General features: G+C 50.9%; 1 protein-coding gene across 2 annotated transcripts in view; it reads left to right on the top strand.

Annotated features, from left to right (window-relative positions):
- IGSF3 (immunoglobulin superfamily member 3) overlaps positions 1–17,993 on the top strand; it is a 314,733-nt gene that overhangs the window by 91,203 nt on the left and 205,537 nt on the right. The window contains exons 1-2 of one of the 2 annotated variants that reach the window (XM_085620980.1): positions 8,263–8,405; positions 8,944–9,321. In XM_085620980.1, the coding sequence (XP_085477106.1) occupies positions 8,381–8,405; positions 8,944–9,321 (403 nt within the window). In that variant the 5' untranslated portion in view covers positions 8,263–8,380. Of the gene's footprint in view, positions 1–8,262; positions 8,406–8,943; positions 9,322–17,993 lie in introns of those variants that run through there. The other variant, XM_085620979.1, reaches the window with a different exon arrangement.

Genomic DNA, 17,993 nt, shown 5'->3' with positions numbered 1-17,993 from the left:
GTGTTGAATAGCGTTTTTTTTTTTTTGGGGGTTTTCGTCTAAGCCAGTTATTCCACGCTATGCATCCCGCTGAGTTTCATCGTCCTGCAATTATTCTTATTTTTAAGTGTTCCCTGTAGGTGGTGTCATTTGGCGCTGTGGTGCATTAATCTTTCGTTCTGGGTTTGTCCTGGGCTCTATTGGACTGCGTTCTGGGTCTCTCCTGGACTCTCTTGGGCAGCGCTCCCCTTCCGGTTGTTACACTTGGCTTTAGCTGGTGGGGTGATAAGCCGCAGATCACACTGTAGTCTGGCGCTAGTAAAACCTGCGGGGCGGATCGGGCAGTGCGGTTGTGTCTTTTAATCCTTTTTCCTTAAGTTATCTTGTTATTTACCCAGAGATTCGTACCTGCGCAAGGCTTGGGAGCTTACAATGGTCTCTCCACTCCGAGTTAGTGTTGTTTCTTCGCCCCCCACACGATGTGCTGGACGAGCGCGTTGTCGCTTGCTTAATAACGCTTGCTTAAGCGTTGTTGCTGTTGTAGTGCGGTCCCAAGATGGTGACGCCCAGCCGATAGTTTCGGTTTCACTCGAAGAGAGTTGGAGCGTTGGGTGCGCCTCTGATCTTCCCCTAGGCTTCGGTATGCAATAATGTCTCAGTTTGTGATATAAGCCCCTCCTATATGCGAAGCTTCTTCCTCTCCCCACCGCCGTCTGAGCAAGGCTTTGCATTGGCTGTTCACCATGCCTGTTGCATTGTTATTATTTCTCCAAAATGGCGGCCCCCATCATCCAGTGTCGGTTACGGTTTTGCTCGATATTTTTATCGGACCTCCGTTTGTCTCTAAGTCAGCTCTGTCAATTCCGCGATATCATGTGGAGTTTCCGCAGCACTGACCTTACTTACGTGAGAGTGAACGGGTTGGTTGCAGAGCTCACCGTGTGCGTGGTTGAATCTGGGTTTTGCCTCTGGGTAGTTCAGCTTGCGGCCACCATCTTGGGTCCTCCCCTCCTCTTCTCTCTGATCAGGGCCTTTCCCTCTTGGGTTTCCTCCTCCCTTGTTGCTTGCACGATTGATTTTAGCGGCACGGCAGTCTCTCTGCTTGTTCCGACGTCTTCTGGTGCCACCGCCTTCCTGTTTCTCTCAGCGCATGTATGTTCTTTTGTGGTGCTCGCTCCCAGGGTCAACGGAGCTATTGAGTCAGACGCCTGCACCCATTGCTGTCCGAGCCACGCCCCTAAGCTTTTTTTTTTTTAATATCGAAGTCTTTGGTTTGTTTTATGTCTAGTGTGAGCCAAGGCCTTCTACTTCTGCTAAACATTTGTGGTATAAGCGTAACCGAAACTGTTTTTTTTTTTTTACCCCAAAATATGATATCCATAACCTGGGTTTTGGGTCAACTTTCTACTGCCGTTGGTCTCTTTAGCTGAAGCGGCCTCAACCATTGGCTTGAGATATTGTCTGTCACACTTTGGACCCGCCCACTGTGACGGTAGTATCCTAAGGATGCTTTGGTCCGGAAGGGAGGCTGCAGGTGGCTTTAAAGTCTACGTAAATGGTGCAGGTTCTAGTCTTCGTTGGCCACAGTGGATACCTAAAGGCAGGCGCTGCGGCTCGTGTAACTCCAGATCTATGTATATATCATCAAGGTACATATATGTGGAGTTATATATAGTAAAACTTTACTTACCCATAGAAAATGACCCATATGATATTCTTGTCCTCCATATTTTTAACACAACGTTCTGTCCCACGATATTTGTGTTTCCGATATTTTGTCCAAATACGGGACACAGGCAGCGCTCAGTGCCCATAATTCACTGACGGAGCCCCAGCTGCCTGCGCTAAGCACGAGCTACAATTAGTGCTTGTCTCCCGAGTGTTATCCGCTCTCTTCATCGACCCTTCGAGTCTCTCCTCCTCTTAATCCTTCCCTCAATTATTGATTTACAAAGAACCAATTCACTAACCGGGCAAATTATGATCAACATCACCCTAATGATTTCTATGCTGATAAAATTAAATCAATAGTCTGTGATACATAATTGGGACATTTTCCTTTTAATGTACTGCTAACAATTAGTACCCAAGCTCCCACATAAAACCATTCTATAAAATAAAAACATACACATTTGAGGACAGACTTCTTTGCTTTGTCCTTGGTTCCCTGTTTGTTGTTGGTCTCCCAGTGGAAATATGCTGTAGTCCTGTCCCCGAACCTGCCACCGTCCTCCAGGCTGGGTACATTTCTGTATGTTGTTTTCCCAGGGCAGCCATGTTGTCACGTGACCGCCTGAGCGCCATTTGTCGTGGCGGCCATCTTGCCTGTACCGAGCTGGAGAGGCACTGGAGTGGGCGGACAGGAGTGCGTTCCTGCACCCTCTGCTCCTTGCAGAGCGGACGGGGGGAGTGGGAGGGACACCCGCTGCCTGGAGCAGAGGGAAATGAGGCCCTCTTGGCCGCATGAAATGTCTTGCACTCGACATCTTTCAGGTGTGTGATTGACACGCACCAGCCCTTCTGGCTTATCAAAGACAGCTCACTTGACACAAGATTGGCTCTGCCCCAGCCATAATGGCACTTCAAGTAACCTCTTGTCAGAAAAGATCCTAAATTGTTGTTAAACCCGTATATCAGGGTCACAAAGTCAGACCGTTCCCATGCCCCGCCCCCCACATTCCTTTCCCACTAAAAACAAATTCAGAATAAACTTTTACGCAATCACCAGAAGGTTTATTTTAAACCTCCTTGAGGTTAAAAGAGGTCAAAGAGCCCATATTTCCCCAAGGGAGTGAATCCCATCCCAGTTAGTCCCAAATTGTTAAAATCCATCGTTTTGCAGATCCTTTTAGGTCTGGCCTTTGAGCCCGCTTTCACTGTACCCCAGACTACTGTTTTTCAAACAAAAAATTCGAAGGTTACAAACCGATTTAGAGTGGCTTCTGTTGAGGGGGCTTCATCAATTAGCCACAGGCTCCCTTCACTTCGAGTGGCTACACAGACTCTTTCCACATGCCCACATCCACCTCAAAATAGTTCCTTTCTTTATTTTGGCAGAGCTTGTTAAAAGTGTGCTGTTATTTGTTTTTAAATAACTTTAAATACTGACTATGTTGCCTCCGCTTTGGGAACCCAATTAGATTCTGAATTATTTTCCTTCTTGTAAGTCTAGGGTTAACCAAGACCTTTTGATTTTACAAAAACTTATATGTATAATATATTTTTTTATGGAGCTTACTGCCAGCCCTCTTCATCCATTGGTCTGTTTCTGGTGAGGTGTAAGCTGGGTTTGAGGCATTAGATGCCTGGGGACCAGGAGACTTTCAAGTCGTTTTTTCCTTTTCAATATTTTACTTGATCACCTACTCTACACATAAAGTTGCATCTTGCTGGCGGTCCTTTCTAACCCTGGTGTTGCTTTGACCTCTTTCAGTCTAACGCCCACAATATGCGCTTTTCTCGCCTTATGCAGCTCCATATACATTACTAGGTCTCTGGCTTGGTCTCTTTGGTAGCTGTAAGGTTAACCTTACCTCTGGTGTGAGTCTCAGATTTAGGTGCCTTCTTGAGTTCCTCCGCCGTAAAACTTGCCGTCCACGCCATTTTCTCTCCCATGACCAACCAGTGCTCTGGTGTCCTCCTCTGAAGGATGGGCGAGGTGGGAATTGATGCTCCATGCTCATTCAGTCCCAGGCTCCTCTGCTGAAACATTACCCCTTTGAATATTGTGCAATTGTTGGTGGTCCTTATGAGTAAATCAAAGTTCTGGACTAGGTTGCGATCATATTTCGATGTCTTTTGTTGCTCTCATTTTGTGTCTCTTAGGCCCGTGTTTTCTTCCTTGTTTTTTTTCTTGTGTCTCTTTCTTCCTCTGGTTGCACTTCCTATTTCTGCAGCCGTGTGAGAGCACAACAGAGCCCCCTCCACCCCCTCCCGCTTAATTCATTCTACTGCTCGACTCCTTTCAAACTATTTCTCCCCAGTGAATAGTCATATATCGGGGTTCGGGAGGGGTGGGGGCCTTTCTGTGTCCATGTGGCAATGGTTCATATGTGGTGCGCCTGGAAGCAACCCTCTATGGATCGATAATAACTTTGCCTCCCTATCAGTGTACAGCGCTTAAAAAAAGGTTCAGTGCATTCCCTCGATACATTCGTACATAAAAGTCAAGAGGGGTGGGGGGGGGGGGGAGGATTCCATGAGTACAGATTTTGCGGAGGAGCCTCCATAGGAAAGGTTCTACGTGGAAAAACGACATTTTCCTGAACAGGGGTGCCCTAGACCTGAGGGGGGGGGGGGGGGCTCTTGATTTCCTGGTTCTGGGGCATTTTGCTTGTTCGATGCATTTTCATTCAGCGGTTTTGGTGATAATAGTGTAAGTTTCACCGTGCGAAGGGAAAGTGTGATTTAGGAAGGTATCCGTGTGGATGAAGATGAGCGCAAAAAAAAAAGAAAAACTTACATCTGCTTTGTGTTAATTAACTTTTTAAGCGTTTGAACAGCAGGATGTGCGGACCAGTCCGAAAATGCAGACTCGTGCTCTGTGGGTGTCGAGCAGAAATCAATTCAAAACATGTCCCTCTCTGTGGCTCTGCCCATCGCGAGCCAGAGATGATTGTGAACAGCTGAGGCGTCGCCCATCTGTGCCACAGACACTTGTGCCCACCTGCCCTGTGGAATGGAAGACTTGTTATTTAAGGGTTCACTGCATGAATTATCACAAGCGCCCTGTGGCCCCCAGCTTCCATCTGTGCTTGTGAACACTTACAGGACTGATTGTGAACAAGAGCAGCCATGTAAGTGGGGTGGCCAGCGCTCGTGCACACGTCTTCTGTGCACATAATAACCTGTTATTGAATTGGCCGATATATACTCGAGAGAGGTCGATGTATAGGTGCTAACTTTAAGCAGTCTTTGCAGAATAGACCTAAATGAATCTTCCTGGGAGGGATCCTGAGGGCTGGTGTTTAATCATAAAAAAACCTTCAAGTTTTCCAAAGAGCCTTTATCCAGTTAATGTAGTGTCTGACTCAAAACCTACAAACTTTAGAAATGTGCCAATTAGGTTACTGCCCACCTTTGCTGCTACCAGTGCCCTGCCAAGTGCCACCACAAAAAGGGCACTGATGACGTAATGTGCAGATGTGTAAAAAGAAATGTAGTTCAAATAGATTAAGCGCGGCCCCGCCTATTGCCGCTCAATGCAACACCAGTTGCAAAGGTGAACTGGTCATCTCTCAGTCGCTGATTGCCGTATTTAGATGTCATATTGATACTTGTGAGGTGAAACGTTTGCCTGGTTAGCGTTAACATGCGTGGTATGGACAAGATAATTAAGTAATACTGCCCCAATTGGTGCCGCAGCATGCCATATAATTTGGCTTTTTTGCCTCATAATTTAGTCAAATTTATTGCATACCTTGGTCCTCCCTGCTGCCTTATTCAGTGGTCCTGTCTGATTATAGAGTGCTTCTGAAAGGCAGTTCGGTTGTGGGCCGGGGGCCCTCTCTTGCATGCGACTGGCTCTGCCCCACACCCACTGGTATTTCAGGGGCTCCGCATACCACGCGACATCCCCTTTCCCTGCCCAGCTGGCCTCTGAGGCATCATCCAGAAATGAGGTCTCCAAATAGAAGCCTGGAGAGGGTGGAAGTTGCCAGGGAGCACTTAAATCTGTTTTTAATTGAGAAGCCTCGTCCCCCCCCCCCCCCCCAAGCTTCCTGAAGGTTCTGCGCTGTTCTGTGCCCTGGGGGCTCCTGGGCTCCGAGGTGGGGGCTGGGAAGCTCCAGACTTTGTGTACCAGGCAATTTCTTCCTCGCTAATGGGCGCCATTACAGAGCCAGGCGGGGCTGGAGGGGACTGTGGAGAGAGCCGAGTTTTTAATTAAAGCATCAATTCCCCCTTCCAAGCGAGGTCCACCCCCCAGCCCTGGAAGGGCAAAGCACCAGCACTGCAATCTAAGAGGTGCCCCCGCCCCAGGAGCACCTGCTCTGCTGCCTGAGAGGCGCCCCCCCCCCATTCAAGCAGCAGGGCCGATGACTGAGAAGCAATATTAGACACTTGTTCCAGCGCCCAAGGGCCGACCCCTCTCTCCTTCCATAACCGTGCCCCTTCCACCACCTCTGCCTGTCCCTAACCCTGGCAGCCTGAAAAAATTCAGACTGAGTCTGCTACTGAAAAGAGGGGGGTAAAGGGGTCCTTGTGTTGTCCGGATTGTGCTCCAGGTCACAGGCCTGGACTCTCTAGAAGGGGTTTCATGATTGGTTGTATATCAGAATATCATTTACTAAGGGGCTGATTACGATAGCGGTCGGACAAGCGTTCGACAGCCCTCCGGACCGGCCGACAGGTAGTCGGCAGTCCCGCCTGCCAAATTACGATCCGCCCGCCGTGGAGGCGGTCGGAAACCTGCCTCTTTGTATTGAGGTGTGTGCTGCGGCTTGGAAGAGGGCTGCAGCACAAGCCCCAATGCCAAAAGGAATGTTTGTAAACATCCCTACACCCTGTGGTAGGCATCATGCGGTGCCTGCCACACAGTGCATGGATATTTAGGGGGGCAGGGCCCCATAGCTTAGGGCCACGGGGACAGGGAGCCTGCTCGGGCCCTAAAAAGGCCTTTACGCCAGCCTTTTCACGTCAGATGAACCAAAGTAAAATGGCTGGCAGAAAGGTGGATCGTAATCCCCACGGCGGTGCCTGAGAAGGCACCGCCTCCAATGTGGGGAATGCGATCCGACCGACTGCCCGACAGGCGCCTGGAGCCCGTCGGAAGTTGTTGGTCGGTCCCTGGGACAATGCGATCCAATGGACCGCTTCGTAATGCAGCGGTCTGACTTCGGTGTCGGTCCCACCAACATCATAATCAACCCCTAAATATTGTACTACAAGAAATTCTAGTAAAAATGCCGACACCCTAAATATCATTAAGGTAAGTAAATATGAATGAATATAGATTTCCTGTTCCCAACGCCATGTCTACCAACCTTGAAAATATGCATATTTATATAGCCAGCAGTGTTTTTTGCGCCCGTAGTTACAGTATCAAGAGTAAAGCAGTACTTAATTTGTAAAAAAAAAAAAAAAGTGTCGGGGCCATTATCAGGAGGCCGCTGCAGCTGGCACCATCCATTGCCCCTGACGGAAGCCAATGACAATACCGACTGCCTATCACACTCCTAGAAGTGTGCCAATTCAGAATATCCCAGGCTTCCAAAGATATAGTAATAGTGTGGGAACGCAGGTAGTAGTCATTTTTAATGTATATTGTCTTAATAAATAACTATTGTTGTGCTCATGTATATATTACACAAGCAGCACCACCATGAGGCAGACTGTCATAAGTGCAAGTGTTGACAATTAAGTTCCGTGAAGAGCACCGAAAAACACCAACTCAAATTAAGCGCTGGTTAAAACTTCAAGTCCTAGCAGATGACATGGTCTTAGGTAAAAGGCAGGCCTAGCTGAAGGTGTCGCCCACCACTGGGCCTCCTGGGCCGCCATGTATCCATAGGGGGCTGCAGTCATCTTATGGACCCCTTCACTACATTACCTCCTTAAGAGGGTAACAGGAAGGCTTAAATTGGGGCGAGTACTTCTGTTGAGAGCTTGACTGTGGAGAGAGATGTCATCCGAGATCTGTCTACTGGGTGGCTGTCCTCTGGCCCTGTTGTGGGCTGTGACTTTCATTGTACCCCATCCTTTGGAGTTGTGACCCTCCAAACATGCCCCTGCCCCTACATTTCTAGGGGCACTTCCGGTAGGACCACTATTTCGGTCTCAGGGCTGGGCCCTGTTACAAAGTCGACAGGTGGAAAGCTACAGGAATGTGTGGCTGGAATTCCTTATCCTGGCCTCAGTTTCTTGATGTCCGGGTTGGGGAGGGGTGGCATGGTTGAGATGACAGGGGGGTCTGACTGAGAAGGACCAGCCGCGGGGGTGGCCTGTGGTTCTTTACGCACGGGCCCTCAGTGCAGGCAGATGAGCCTGGGTTAAAGAGCTCTGTCCGTCACACGCCCCGTCCTCCCACACGCCCCCTCCCTCCACACCAGGGCTCTAAACCAGCTGTCTCACCCCGGCCACCAACAGCTGCGTGCGGCAGAGGGACAGGTGCCCACCCCAGCCAGCGCCGCAGGACATCACAAGATGGCGCCTGTGATTAGGCCGAGGCCTGTCTTCAAAAGCAGGAAGCGTGCGCTCTTATACCCCTTCCTTTACTTCTAGGCCCCTCCCTCACCCCGACCTCCAATCACTCAAAAGCCCCGGGACTATGCGCCCGGTTGATACATCAGAACCGTGCCCAGGGGAGGATGGCTGACTCCTCTTCTCAGAGGGCCCCAGACTTTAAGGGGGCCCCAGGGGGCGTGATGCCATCCCCTTCACCCCGTGGATCACTTGGGGAGTCATGGCGGCCCCATGGCGCAATGATGGTAATCATGGCGGCCTCTTCATTCCACCGAGCACCGTAAGAAGTCAGGGCAACCCCTACAAGCCAGCGAGAGTCCTTGTGTGAGCGAGGCAAGCCTTTCAGCGCAAGAGACATCTCTGTCTTGGGGGCCACACTTCTGATAAGCTGTGAATGATGTCAGTCCCCCCTCCCCCGCCCCACGGGATAAGGACAACTGACCCAGTTCACAGTCTCCATGCAGTGATGTCAGCCCCCTGAGTGGGGCTGTGTGTCTCGCCACTGTCCTGTATGTAATCGCTAATCATGCGCCTGCGGGTGAACCACACAAGTGACATGTGCCTAAAAAGAAGATCGTCTTTCTAGCATACACCACACACAATGGGGCTTCTCACAGCTGGTCATTTTGTTGTGATTACATCATCAGAGTGCAATGTTTAATTCAGCCACAAGATGGCGCATGCTACTATTTACCCTTCTGATGTGCATGTACATTTTATAACTTGAAGAGACAGGTCATGTCCTAATATATTATATCTCTGATTTTCTCTTTTGTCCCACAGCCTTGTCATCTGCCCAGCGCCTGGTGACAGTACAGGAAGGAACCCTCTTTCGAACGGAAGGCTCCCACATCACACTCTGGTGTCGGGTCAGTGGCTACCAGGGCTCCCCGGAGCAGAACTTCCACTGGTCCGTGTACCTTCCCTCCGCGCCGGAACGAGAGGTGCAGATCATCAGCACCGCCGACGTGTCCTTTCCTTACGCGATCTACACCCAGCGGGTTCGCAGCCGGGAGATCTACGTGGAGCGCATCGCGGGGGACCATGTACTGCTGCACATCACCAACCTGCAGGATCGAGACGCCGGAGAGTACGAGTGCCACACGCCCAACACGGATGAGCGCTACTTTGGGAGTTATAGTGCCAAGATGAACCTTACCGGTAAGTTGGTTGCAGCATTTTCTAAAGTTCTCGAAGGTGCATCTGAGTATTGTTTCTAGCTCGGGGGGGAGGGGCTTCATCAGTATTATTACAACTGAGGCCTCATCTGGTTTCTTGGGTCCAGTTTTTGAGGTCTTGTCTTTTGCATTTTGTCTAGCTCTGGAGGCCTCGTCTGGGCTGTTCCTTCTAGTTCTGAAGGCCTTGTGTGGAATGATGCTTCCACTTCTAGAACTCTCATTAGGAGTATTGTCTCCAGCTCCGAAATCCTCACTTGGAGTAGTGCTTCGAGCTGTAAAGCTCTGGTGTGGAGCACTGCTTCTAGTTCTGAATGTCTCTCCTGGAGTACTGCTACAAGCTCTGAAGGCCCCATGTGGAGACATTGCTTCCAGTTCTGAAGGTTTCTCCTCAAGCATTGCTTCTAGTTCTGAAGATAACACCTGAATTATTGCTTCTAGTTCTGAAGGTCTCTCCTGCAGTAGTTCTACCAGCTCCGAAGGCCCCATGTGGAGAGCGCTGCTTCTAGTTCTGAAGGTCTCTCCTGGAGTATTGCTTCTAGTTCTGAAAGTTTCTCCTGGAGTATTGCTTCTAGTTCTGAAGGTATTTCCTGCAGTAGTGCGTCTAGTTCTAAAGGCCCCTGTTGAGAGCATTGCTTCTAGTTCTGAAGGTCTCTCCTGTAGTAGTGCGTCTAGTTCTAAAGGCCCCTGTTGAGAGCATTGCTTCTAGTTCTGAAGGTCTCTCCTGTAGTAGTGCGTCTAGTTCTAAAGGCCCCTGTTGAGAGCATTGCTTCTAGTTCTGAAGGTCTCTCCTGTAGTAGTGCGTCTAGTTCTAAAGGCCCCTGTTGAGAGCATTGCTTCTAGTTCTGAAGGTCTCTCCTGTAGTAGTGCGTCTAGTTCTAAAGGCCCCTGTTGAGAGCATTGCTTCTAGTTCTGAAGGTCTCTCCTGTAGTAGTGCGTCTAGTTCTAAAGGCCCCTGTTGAGAGCATTGCTTCTAGTTCTGAAGGTCTCTCCTGTAGTAGTGCGTCTAGTTCTAAAGGCCCCTGTTGAGAGCATTGCTTCTAGTTCTGAAGGTCTCTCCTGTAGTGGTGCGTCTAGTTCTAAAGGCCCCTGTTGAGAGCATTGCTTCTAGATCTGAAAGTCTCTCCTGGAGTATTGCTTCTAGTTTTGAAGGTCTCTCATGGAGTTTTGATTCTAGTTCTGAAGATCACACCTGGAGTATTGTTTCTTGCTCTGAAGGTCTCTCCTGGAGTATTGCTTCCAGTTCTAAAGGTCTTTCCTGGAGTATTGCTTCTAGTTCTGTAGGTCTGTCCTGGAGTGTTGCTTCTAGTTCTGGAGGTCTCTCCTGGAGTATTGCTTCTAGTTCTGAAGGTCTCTCCTAGAGTATTGATTTTAGTTTTGAAGGTCTCTCATGGAGTATTGATTCCAGTTCTTAAGATCACACCTGGAGTATTGGTTCTGATGGTCTCTCCTGGAGTTTTTCTTCTGGTTCTGAAGGTCTCTCCTGGAGTATTGCTTCTAGCTCTGAAGGTCTCTCCTGGAGTAATGCTTCTAGTTCTGAAGATCACACCTGGAGTATTGTTTGTGGTTCTGAAGGTCTCGTATTGCTTCTATGTCTGAAGGTCTCTCCTGCAGTATTGCTTATAGTTTTGATGGTCTGTCCTGGAGTACTGATTCTAGCTCTGAAGGTCTCTCATGGAGTAGTGCTTCAAACTCTGAAGGCCCCATGTGGAGAGCACTGCGTCTAGTTCGGAGGTCTCTCCTGGAGTATTGCTTTAGTTCTGAAGGTCTCACGTGGACGATTGCTTCAAGCTCTGGAGCGCCCATGTGGAGCGCTGCTTCCAGTTCCGGTGCACTCATCTAGAGTACGTACACCTTGGTATCTTCAGTTTCCATAAACATGCCTCCATTCCTAAAAAGCCATAGGTTTTACCTGGACTTGAGGGCATGGAGAGATGCATTGAAAATGCCTCCTATAATTTTTCAAGATGTGCACAGTGTCCTCCTTCATGTCCCTTGATTGCTCCACCTCGCTCCTTCCAGATAGATTCCCCGTCATGCAATGTGACTGAGAATATATGATGAATTGGTACAATTGGTAAATAAAGAGTTACACAAATTGGACCATCTAAGGCATCAGACAACAACGCTACCACCCAGGTTACAGTGACTTTGCAAGTTCAGACAACAGCCATAAAGTTTAGGTTACACCTTGCCACAGGCTCAGGCTTGTACTCCATCAACAAAAGCTGTCAATCTAGATGAGGAGTGTCCTTAACACATGCAATGATGGCCGCGGCGGCAAGTGCCCTCTGGCGCCAAGGAAGTGGCATCCGCTGTCGGTCTCACTGACTGCGTGTGAATGAATGCACCAACGGGAACTGTAAACACATTTCCAAAATTGATCAGCTTCTCATTTTGCCAATTAATGCCAGATTCGTCCTGAAGCATCAACTTGCCAGATCCTGAAAGTGCACACATTTTGCCACAGACTAGTTTTGTCTCCGACGATCAGCATGCCCCTTTCATTAAGTACTCCGGTTTATTACTGCCTGACAAGCATAGGTCCTGCCTCAAACGCCAATACATTACCGTCACTGCATGTATGAGTATATCCAATGTCAGGAGTGCCCAGCTTATGCCTTTCAAGGCCTGTCTTATGCACCTTATGCCTTTCAAGGCCTGTCTTATGCACCTTATGCCTTTCAAGGCCTGTCTTATGCACCCTATGCCTTTCAAGGCCTGTCTTATGCACCCTATGCCTTTCAAGGCATGTCTTATGCACCGTATGCCTTTCAAGGCATGTCTTATGCACCTTATGCCTGTCTTATGCACCTTATACCTTTCAAGGCCTGTCTTATGCACCGTATGCCTTTCAAGGCATGTCTTATGCACCGTATGCCTTTCAAGGCCTGTCTTATGCACCGTATGCCTTTCAAGGCCTGTCTTATGCACCTTATGCCTTTCAAGGCATGTCTTATGTCAGGCTGACCAAAAGATGCAAATTATGGCCCCAAGATGTCAAGGTTGCTCATGATAAGTGTGTGGGTGGCCAGAGGTGATCACCAGATGTCGAGGAGACTATTACGTGTCACAGGTAGCCACAATGTACTTGTGGTAGCCACTAGATGTTTGCAAAGCCATCAGATGCCAGTGCAAAGGGGCACACATCCTGTAGACTTGCAGTTGTTTGCAAGTGCCCCCTCTCCCCCCATTTAGTTATATATCAATAATATGTAGCATAAATGAATGTAAATCTGATGTTTTTATTCACTCCTACGCAAGCACCAATTGCATGTCGCTCGTGTGCGGAGCACAGACTGACACTCATATTGAGATAACTCAAAATCGGATAGGAATGATGTAGACCAGTGAATCATGAGGCAAATTTAAGGGACCATATGCGCCCCTCCCCGGCGGAAGCTGAGCACACATCAAGGTACATTGACGTCACAGATGCCTGCAATGCGACTTGAATCTATTTGCATGACTCATCCATGACCAATGGGGTTGCTTTTACCTAATTTCGCTGCATCGGCCCCTCCCATGGACTAGACCCCTTGCTGCAATATGTTTGTTCCAATAATGGCCAAATGGTGCGCATGGGGCCACTATTTGCCCTGGTGGCCACTAGGTGTCGGTAGTCTCACCTTGTGGTCTGCCAGGGATCCCCCTTGTGCCACGTGGAAGGAACTCACAGTGAGGCGAGGGGCGCAGCTTTTAAAAATAGAAGATGTATATGTACATGTTGGGAAGGTAGGGCTCTGCAGAAGGAAGCGGAGAGTTCTCGCTCCCTCTTGAGCGGAGAGGTGATGCTGGGTTTCGGCTCCATCTTATGCTCCCGGTGCAAGGCATTAGGGCAGCAGAGCGCTGCCAATGAGTGCGTCTGACCTGGCTCGGTCTTGGGTGCCAGCCAAGGCTTTTAAAGCTTTCATCCGGTGATGCCTCCTGTCTGGAGGTTGGACTCCCTGCCTTTGTGAAGGTGCTTAGAAGCTCTGACAGTATAAGAGGCGCTCAGGGATAGAGGGTTAGACTCTCTGCGGGTAGGAGCTCTAACTTCATGCAGGTCCCAGGGGGTGAGAGTTACAACCCTGACCTTCTACAGGATCTCCAGACCAGAGGCTGGAAGCTCTGAGCTCCTGCCGGCTTCTGAGGGTGGAGCCTGGGTGCTCTGATGCTGGGTGGTTGGGCAATGTGGCTTGTTTTCCAGGGCTGGACGCCAGGGCGGTGGCCGTGCAGAGGTTGTTGAAGGTTTGAGGTGGGAAGCTGTAGGCAGAGGGCAGATTATACCAAGGGTAGAGGTGTATTAATTACTGGAAATCCTTCATTCTTCCTGGATAGGTCCTGGGTGGAGCAGTGGCTCTTACCAGATACCTCATGGTGGAGCAGTGTGCTCTTACCAGATAGTTCCTGGGTGGAGCAGCGCGATCTTACCAGATTGGCCCTGGGTGGAGCAGTTGCTCGTACTGGATAGTGCCTGGGTGGAGCAGTGGGCTCTTACCAGAACGTTCCTGGGTGGAGCATTGGGCTCTTTGCAGATACCTCATGGTGGAGCAGTGCGCTCCTACCAGATGGGTCCTGGGTGGAGCAGTGGCTCTTAACAGATAGGTCCTGAGTGGAGCAGCGACTATTTGCCGATACCTCCGTGGTGGAGCAGAGGCTCTTACCAGATAGGTCCTGGGTGGAGCAGTAAGCTCTTACCAGATGGAGCAGTGGCTCTTTGCAGATCCTTCCTTGGTGGAGAAGTGTCTCTTGTCAGATCCTTCCTGGGTGGAGCAGCGGCTCCTGTCAGATCCTTCCTGTGTAGAGAAGTGTCTCTTGTCAGATCCTTCCTGTGTAGAGAAGTGTCTCCTGTCAGCTCCTTCCTGTGTAGAGAAGTGTCTCCTGTCAGATCTTTCCTGGGTGGAGCAGCGGCTCCTGTCAGATCCTTCCTGGGTGGAACAGTGGCACTTGTCTGATCCTTCCTGGGTGGAGCAGAGGCTCCTGTCTGATCCTTCCTGGGTGGAGCAGTGGCACATGTCTGATCCTTCCTGGGTGGAGCAGCGGCTCCTGTCAGATCCTTCCTGGGTGGAGCAGCGGCTCTTGTCAGATCCTTGCTGGGTGGAACAGCGGCACTTGTCTGATCCTTCCTGGGTGGAGCAGTGGCACATGTCAGATCCTTCCTGGGTGGAGCAGCGGCTCCTGTCAGATCCTTCCTGTGTAGAGAAGTGTCTCCTGTCAGATCCTTCCTGTGTAGAGAAGTGTCTCCTGTCAGATCCTTCCTGTGTAGAGAAGTGTCTCCTGTCAGATCTTTCCTGGGTGGAGCAGCGGCTCCTGTCAGATCCTTCCTGGGTGGAACAGTGGCACTTGTCTGATCCTTCCTGGGTGGAGCAGAGGCTCCTGTCTGATCCTTCCTGGGTGGAGCAGTGGCACATGTCTGATCCTTCCTGGGTGGAGCAGCGGCTCCTGTCAGATACTTCCTGGGTGGAGTAGCGGCACTTGTCTGATCCTTCCTGGGTGGAGCAGCGGCTCCTGTCAGATCCTTCCTGGGTGGAGCAGCGGCACTTGTCTGATCCTTCCTGGGTGGAGCAGCGCCTCCTGTCAGATCTTTCCTGGGTTTAGCAGCAGCACTTGTCTGATCCTTCCTGGGTGGAGCAGCGGCTCCTGTCAGATTCTTCCTGGGTGGAGCAGTGGCTCCTGTCAGATTCTTCCTGGGTGGAGCAGTGGCTCCTGTCAGATTCTTCCTGGGTGGAGCAGCGGCTCCTGTCAGATTCTTCCTGTGTGGAGAAGTGTCTCTTGTCTGATCCTTCCTGGGTGGAACAGCGGCTCCTGTCAGATCCTTCCTGTGTAGAGAAGTGTCTCTTGTCTGATCCTTCCTGGGTGGAGCAGTGGCTCCTGTCAGTTTCTTCCTGGGTGGAGCAGTGGCTCCTGTCAGTTTCTTCCTGGGTGGAGCAGTGGCTCCTGTCAGATTCTTCCTGGGTGGAACAGCGGCTCCTGTCAGATTCTTCCTGTGTGGAGAAGTGTCTCTTGTCTGATCCTTCCTGGGTGGAGCAGCGGCTCCTGTCAGATCCTTCCTGGGTGGAGCAGCGGCTCTTGGCAGATCTTTCCTGGGTGGAGCAGCGGCTCCTGTCAGATCCTTACTGTGTGGGGTAGTGTCTCTTGTCTGATCCTTCCTGGGTGGAGCAGCAGCTCCTGTCAGATCCTTCCTGTGTGGAGAAGTGTCTCTTCTCATATCCTTCCTGGGTGGAGCAGTGGCTCCTGTCAGATCCTTCCTGTGTGGAGAAGTGTCTCTTCTCATATCCTTCCTGGGTGGAGCAGTGGCTCCTGTCAGATCCTTCCTGGGTGGAGCAGCAGCTCCTGTCAGATTCTTCCTGTGTGGAGAAGTGTCTCTTGTCAGATCCTTCCTGGGTGGAACAGCGGCTCCTGTCAGATCCTTCCTGTGTAGAGAAGTGTCTCTTGCCTGATCCTTTCTGGGTGGAGCAGTGGCTCCTGTCAGATTCTTCCTGAGTGGAGCAGTGGCTCCTGTCAGATTCTTCCTGGGTGGAGCAGCGGCTCCTGTCAGATTCTTCATGTGTGGAGCAGCAGCTCCTGTCAGATCCTTCCTGGGTGGAGCAGTGTCTCTTGTCTGATCCTTCCTGGGTGGGTCAGCGGCTCATGTCAGATCCTTCCTGTGTGGGGAAGTGTCTCTTGTCTGATCCTTCCAGGGTGGAGCAGTGGCTCCTGTCAGATCCTTCCTGTGTGGAGAAGTGTCTCTTGTCAGATCCTTCCTGGGTGGAGCAGTAGCTCCTGTCAGATCCTTCCTGAGTGGAGCCGCGGCACTTGTCTGATCCTTCCTGGGTGGATCAGCGGCTCCTGTCAGATCCTTCCTAGGTGGAGCAGTGTCTCTTGTCTGATCCTTCCTGGGTGGATCAGCGGCTCCTGTCAGATCCTTCCTGGGTCGACCAGCGGCACTTGTCTGATCTTCCTGGGTGGAGCAGCGGCTCCTGTCAGATCCTTCCTTTGTGGAGAAGTGTCTCTTCTCAGATCCTTCCTGGGTGGAGCAGTGGCTCTTGTCAGATCCTTCCTGGGTGGAGCAGCGGCTTTTGGCAGATCTTTCCTGGGTGGAGCAGCAGCTCTTCTTCCTGGGTGGGTCATTGGCAGGTAGTTCCAGGGTGGGACAGTTGTCACTTGCAGAGAGTTTCCATATGGGCCAGTGGACTTTTGACAGAAAGATGCAGGGTGGAACAGAAGGCTCAAGGCATGGAATTCCAGGGTGGAGCAGTGGAGATTTGGATATGGTTCAAGAGTAGAATATTGGATTATTTGGGTAGTTCAAGAATTGAACAGCATGTCCTTTGGTAAAACCTCTTGGGTGGAGCAGTGGGCTCTTGGCATTTATGTCCAGGTGGGAGCTGTCGGCTCTTTATAGGTACTAGCAGGCGGGCAGTCGGCTGTTTGCAGGTAGTACCAGGCAGGGCAGTGGGCTGTTTGCAGGTAGTACCATGCAGGGCAGTGGGCTGTTTGCAGGTAGTATCAGGCAGGGCACTGGGCTGTTTGCAGGTAGTACCAGGCAGGGCAGTGGGTTGTTTTCAGGTAGTGTCTGGCAGGGCAGTGGGTTGTTTGCAGGTATTGTCTGGCAGGGCAGTGGGTTGTTTGCAGGTAGTGTCTGGCAGGGCAGTGTGCTGTTTGCAGGTTGTACCGGGCAGGGTAGTGGGCTGTTTTCAGGTAGTACCGGGCAGGACAGTGGGCTGTTTGCAGGTAGTACTGGGCAGGGCAGTTGGGTGTTTGCAGATAGTGTCTGGCAGGGCAGTGGTTTGTTTGCAGGTAGTAACGGGCAGGGCAGTGGGCTGTCTGCAGGTATTTCCGGGCAGGGCAGTGGGCTGTTTGCAGGTAGTACCAGGCAGGACAGTGTGCTGTTTGCAGGTAGAATTAGGCAGGGCATTGTGCACTTTGCAGGTAGTGTCGGGCAGGGCAGTGGGCTATTTGCAGGCAGTACCGGGCAGGGCAGTGGGCTGTTTGCAGGTAGTACCGGGCAAAGCAGTGGGCTTTTTGCAGGTCTTACCGGGCAGGGCAGTGGGCTGTTTGCAGGTAGTACCAGGCAGGACAGTGTGCTGTTTGCAGGTAGAATTAGGCAGGGCATTGTGCACTTTGCAGGTAGTGTCGGGCAGGGCAGTGGGCTATTTGCAGGTAGTATCAGGAGGGCAGTGGGCTATTTGCAGGCAGTATCAGACAGGGCAGTGGGCTGTTTGCAGGTAGTGTTGGGCAGGGCAGTGGGCTGTTTGCAGGTAGTGGGCTGTTTGCAGGTAGTGGGCTGTTTGCAGGTAGTGTCGGGCAGGACAGTTGGCTGTTTGCAGGTAGTATCAGGAGGGCAGTGGGCTGTTTGCAGGTAGTATCAGGAGGGCAGTGGGCTGTTTGCAGGTAGTACCGGGCAAGGCAGTGGGCTGTTTGCAAGTAGTACCAGGCATGGCAGTGGGCTGTTTGCAGGTAGTGTCGGGCAGGACAGTGTGCTGTTTGCAGGTAGAATTAGGCAGGGCATTGAGCACTTTGAAGGTAGTGTCGGGCAGGGCAGTGGGCTGTTTGCAGGTAGTACCAGGCAGGGCAGTGGGCTGTTTGCAGGTAGTATCAGGAGGGCAGTGGGCTGTTTGCATGTAGTATCAGGAGGGCAGTGGGCTGTTTGCAGGTAGTACCAGGCAGGGCAGTGGGCTGTTTGCAGATAGTATC

This window comes from Triturus cristatus, chromosome 8, assembly GCF_964204655.1.
Source record: "Triturus cristatus chromosome 8, aTriCri1.1, whole genome shotgun sequence".
NCBI classification, from domain to species: domain Eukaryota; kingdom Metazoa; phylum Chordata; class Amphibia; order Caudata; family Salamandridae; genus Triturus; species Triturus cristatus.
The sequence above is the reverse complement of the archived record's forward strand: the minus strand, read 5'-3'. Positions and strand labels throughout refer to the sequence as shown.